At 67.5% G+C, this 4,557-nt stretch overlaps 1 protein-coding gene across 1 annotated transcript in view; it reads right to left on the bottom strand.

Annotated features, from left to right (window-relative positions):
- Positions 1-2,137: 2,137 nt before the first annotated feature.
- Positions 2,138-4,557, bottom strand: part of UBXN6 (UBX domain protein 6) — a 5,876-nt gene continuing 3,456 nt past the window's right edge. The window contains exons 4-9 of the mRNA XM_077745270.1: positions 4,057-4,154; positions 3,629-3,726; positions 3,218-3,283; positions 2,804-3,154; positions 2,522-2,670; positions 2,138-2,288 (exon numbers count right to left, since the gene is read on the bottom strand). Of these exons, the coding sequence (XP_077601396.1) occupies positions 2,160-2,288; positions 2,522-2,670; positions 2,804-3,154; positions 3,218-3,283; positions 3,629-3,726; positions 4,057-4,154 (891 nt within the window). The 3' untranslated portion in view covers positions 2,138-2,159. The remainder of the gene's footprint in view (positions 2,289-2,521; positions 2,671-2,803; positions 3,155-3,217; positions 3,284-3,628; positions 3,727-4,056; positions 4,155-4,557) is intronic.

The raw sequence follows: 4,557 nt of genomic DNA, 5'->3' as shown, positions 1-4,557 counted from the left end.
CCTGGCGCGTCTCGTCTTCTCAAACGTCTTGTTTCTTGTGAGTGGGTGTGTGCGGTCCCCTGGGGCCTGAGCCGCCCCGCTGCCCGCGCCAAGCTGGCGGGTGTCCGCTCCCCTGCCCCACGCATGCCTCTGTCCTTCGTGTAACTGTGAAGTCCTCACCCCTGTGCTGACCTAGTTCAAGGTGAAGGTTTCTCCGAAAGTGCACACGCCGGCCCGTCCCCCCTGCCCATCCCTCAGGTGAGCAGTCCGGTCCAGCCTCTGGAACTGCAGCTGCTCCCAGATTGGCAGCGGGGTTGAGCCACCCCTCGGGAAGAGCGCGCGGGTGGCTGCGGGCCCCTGGGCCCTGTCCCCAAGGCCCCGAAGCAGCTCCGTGTCGGGGCTGTGGTGGGCCCCGCAGAGGCATCTGAGCGCGTCAGAGCCCCGGGGGAGCTGCGGTGCCCGCACAGCTGGCGGACTGCACTCAGCCTGGACTCCGGCCGCCACGCGGTTTCTGCCCCTCCTGCATGGACTGGGTTCGGCCGAGACAGGATGACCCCACCCCACCCGAGGGGCACTCAAAGGCAAGGGATCCATTCCTCCCGCCCATTTGGGTGCGGCCGATGAACACCCCGCTTTCAGGGTGAGGGCCCAGCCCCGGAGGACTGAATACAGGTGCGTGCGCCACGTCTGGTGGGACTCCCTCAGCCACTCTAGTCCCCTGAAACCGATTGTAAGTGGCCACCTGACAGCCTGCAGTCCGCTCCAAGTAGCTGTGGGCAGGGAGGGGACGCGCGACGGGAGGGGCAGGTTGTGTTCTAAGACACGAGGGCCAAAGAGGACAGCCTGGGTCTTGCCCCGTGTGAGGACAGAGCAGCTGGTGGCCCAGGTGGGAAGCAAAGGCACGGTGGGGGGCTGTTTGCTGGCCGGGGGGTCTCTGCGGGCCCTTTGGTTTTGAAATTACATCTGAGGTTTCAAAGCTTGGAGTCTGTCCATCCCCCCAGCTGGCTGTGCAGGGAGGGGAGGATCCTGCAGGGGCTGGGGCTGGACTGGCCCGGGGGGAGGGGCTCAGTGCAGGGGAGCAGCTGTGGGCATCTCACCTTGGGGTGCAGCCAGGGGCAGTGCCTCCCCGTTTATTCATTTCCCGTGGCCGCCCAAGCAGGTCACCGCCAATTTGGCTTAAAGCCAAACCTGTTGTTACAGTTCTGGGAAGTGAGAAGTCTGACACGGGTCTCAGGTCAAAACCAAGGTGTGGCCGGGACCAGTGCCTCCTGGGCCCCTGGAGGGGGACCGTCCCCCTGCCTCCCCGGCTTCCAGAGGTGCCCGTGTTGACTTGTGGCCCCTCTGTCATTGCCACCTGCAGCCTGGCATCTTCTATCTCTCGCTTCCTCCCTCGTGAGGACCCCTGTGGGGACGCTGGGCCCACCCAGATAACCAGGACTCCCCCCCTCCCCCCCGGGGACCCTCAGTCACATGCACGGCCACTCTTGTTGATACATAAAGTGACAATCCCAGGGACTGGGGCCGAGGGCGGGCTGTCTGTGGGGACCTTGTTCTGCCCGGCACGGTGGGACCACAGTAAAACGGGGCCTTCGAGAGCCCCTGGCCCCCTGATGCCAGGTCCCTGGGCGGCCCGCCCTCAGCAGGTGTCCACCCACCTGGTCCCACCGCACTGGGAGCCACACTCGGGCTCCTCTGTGGGCAGCTCCCTACCCGTGCGCCACGGCTCCCGTTCACCAGCAGGAGACCAGACACACGACCTGTTTATTTGGGTTCGTCATTCAGTAATCACAGAACGGAGTCCTGACCGGCTCCGTGTGTCCTCTTCTGCCGCCCTCCCCAGGCGCCCCACGGCTCCAGGTCAGGGCCAGCGGCGGCCGCCGGGCCACAGCACGTGGGGACGGGGCACGTGCTGCAGGCCTACTCTCCTGCGTTCTGTGATCCTGCAGCTGGCCGCCACCCAGCGTGACACAGGACAGCCCGGCAGCTGCCTTCGGAGAGCCCTCTCCAGGTGGCGGTCCAGGCGCGCGTCACGGCCCACCAGCGCCGCTCCCCGTGCCCAACGTGCTCTGTGGACCAGCAGTTCTGGAGGAGCAGGGTGCCCGGGGGGTGGGAGGCAGGGTGGAGGGGGCAGGAGAGCATGAGACAGACCCACACGGGGTAAAGCCAACCCTGCTTTTATTTCACGAGAGCTTCTCGATGACTGACAGGAGCTCAGGCTTCAGAATAGAAGAGTCCGGTTCAGCCCCTGCGGCCTTGATGTCCTCCAGCACGGCCGCGTCCCACGAGAAGGTCAGGAGGGCAGAGGGCACCTGCCAGGGTGGGCCAGAAGCCTCAGCCTGGCTCAGGCCGCGACGCGTCCCTCCCGCCATCAGCCCAGCCCCACCCCACAGCAGGGGCCTGACCACAGCCCGGGGCTGGCAGGAAGGCAGGACTTGAACCCAAGAGCCTGGCCCGAGGACCCCTGCGCTGCCCACCACCCAGGGCTGGAGTTCCTGCCTCCGGGACGCCCGGAGAGGCACCCGCAGGCAGGCGCCTCGCTCACCAGCCCGCACTCGTTGAAGGCCAGGCTCTCCTCCTCCGACAGCTTCTGCCCGCCCGACGCCAGCAGCTCAAAAGGCAGCCAGTCGCTCTGCAAGGCCTCCCGGACGAAGGCGTACAGCGCGGCCACCCGCTCCCGCGCATAGAAGGTGCCTGGGTGGGCGGCACGGTCGGTGGGGCCAGAGCTCCGGGGAGCACCCCCAGCACCCACCCGCAGCTCCGGCTCCCGCAGCACGGNCCCCCGCACCCCCGGCCCCCGCCGCCCGCCCCCGCCCGCCGCGCTCACCCTGCAGGAGGCAGCCGTCCGGGAAGCGGACGCGCAGCAGCGTGTACGTGTATCTGCGCATCTCTCTCTGCTCCTCCCTCTCCCGCATGGCCTTGGTCCGCAGCACGCTCAGCCGCTCCACGGCCTCCGACCTGAGCCTCTGCTCCCGCTTGATCTCCTCCGCCGTGAGGTTGAAGAAGTCCCCGGGCAGGTCAAACTGGGAGGCCAGGGGCGAGGGCTGGAAGACGCGGCGCTGGCGGGCCAGGCTCGCCCGCACGGGCTCGGCCACCAGCAGCTGCTCCTTGTGCGTCTGCAGGCTCTGGGGCTGGCCCAGGGCTGCCTCGCTCAGCACGTAGAACTCCTCGGGGCCCTCTGGGGCAGNCGGCAGGGGGAGCCCCCAGCCCGCCTCCCCTCCCCCCCAGCTCCCTGCCTTACCCTGATCTGGAACTGGAAGCAGCGCCTTCTGGAAGCCAATGGCTTCAAAAAACTCGTGTGTCCCTTNCCCCCCCCCAGCTGCTTGCAGAGGCGCCCCAGAAGGCCAGTGCCCCTGCCCCTGCGAGGAAGGAGGCTGAAACGCCTGGGGGCAGCAGGAGGGGCCCGGGGGTTTGAGGCAGAACACAGTCACCAGGAGAGAGCAGGTGTCCTGCCTGTGGCGCAAGTGACCCAGGCTGGGGGGGGGGAACCTCGAGAGTCCTCCACAGAAACCCAAAGTCTCACCGGTGCCGACCTCTTCCCAACTGCCCCACGTTAGAACACGCGGGGGGGTGGGGAGAGGACAAAACACCCACATGCCCCGGGTCCCCAAGCGCCGGCTCCCCTCCGGCCGCGGGGCTCTGGCCGCCACCCCCAGGCTGGGCCGCAGCCTCACCTGAAACACCCGGTTCTGCAGCTTGATCTTCCGGTACTTCTCCTCCTCGGGGTGCAGGCAGATGTTGTCCAGATACCTGGTNGGGGGGTGGGGGGGGGAGGGGCCTGTGCGTCCCCTGCGGTGAGGGGCGGGGCTCACAAGCCACGTGGCCTTCCTGGCGGTCCCTCCTCCCCCAGACCTGCCCCTTCCCACGTTCCTGAGACGATCCCCAACGAAAGCAGAGGGTCGAAACCCCTGATTTGTTGAACCCCTTCGTTTTACAGACCGGTCAGCTGAGGCCCCGAGAGGCCAGGACCCTTCCCCGAGGGCTTGGGGGGAGTGCAGGACGGGGCCTGGCTGTACCCCCAGTGCCCAGCTCCTTCCGGGTGCCCCCAGCAGGTGCCGGGGGGGACACCCTGGTGCTCACTTGGCGATGGTGTCCACGCCCAGCTTCACCTTGTCCCGGTCTCTGTTGAACGTGTGGATCTTCATGATGGAGGCAGCCACGGGGTCGGTGGAGAAGTGCTGGGGGAGGGAGGGGACGCACCAGAAGCGCTCAGCTGCCCTCCCCCGGCACCTGGCCCCCCCGCTCAGGTGACCGCAGAGACAGCCGCCTGTGGCAGGCCAGCGCCATTCCACCGATGCCAAGTCCACCGGACACTCCCAGCGGAGAAAGGAGAAAGGCCTTCAGTGGCTCCGGCCTGAGACTCAGCCCCGCCCTCACCTCTAGGGAAGAGGGGGCATCACGGCCCAGATTATGCCTCCAGGGAGCCACCCTTCACAGCTCTGCCAGTGGGACGGAAGGGGGCAGGGACACAGAAAGGCACAGAAAGCAGGTCCATGGAGCAGAGGTGGAGGGGGTGTTCCCCAGCTTGAGTGACCCCCCCCCGCCCCCTTGGGACCACCACCACCTCCTCAGGGACCCCCC

This window comes from Crocuta crocuta, unplaced genomic scaffold (genome assembly GCF_008692635.1).
Source record: "Crocuta crocuta isolate KB4526 unplaced genomic scaffold, BGI_CrCroc_1.0 scaffold110, whole genome shotgun sequence".
NCBI classification, from domain to species: Eukaryota; Metazoa; Chordata; class Mammalia; order Carnivora; family Hyaenidae; genus Crocuta; species Crocuta crocuta.
Note: the sequence above shows the minus strand (reverse complement) of the source record. Positions and strands in the feature narration are given on the sequence as shown.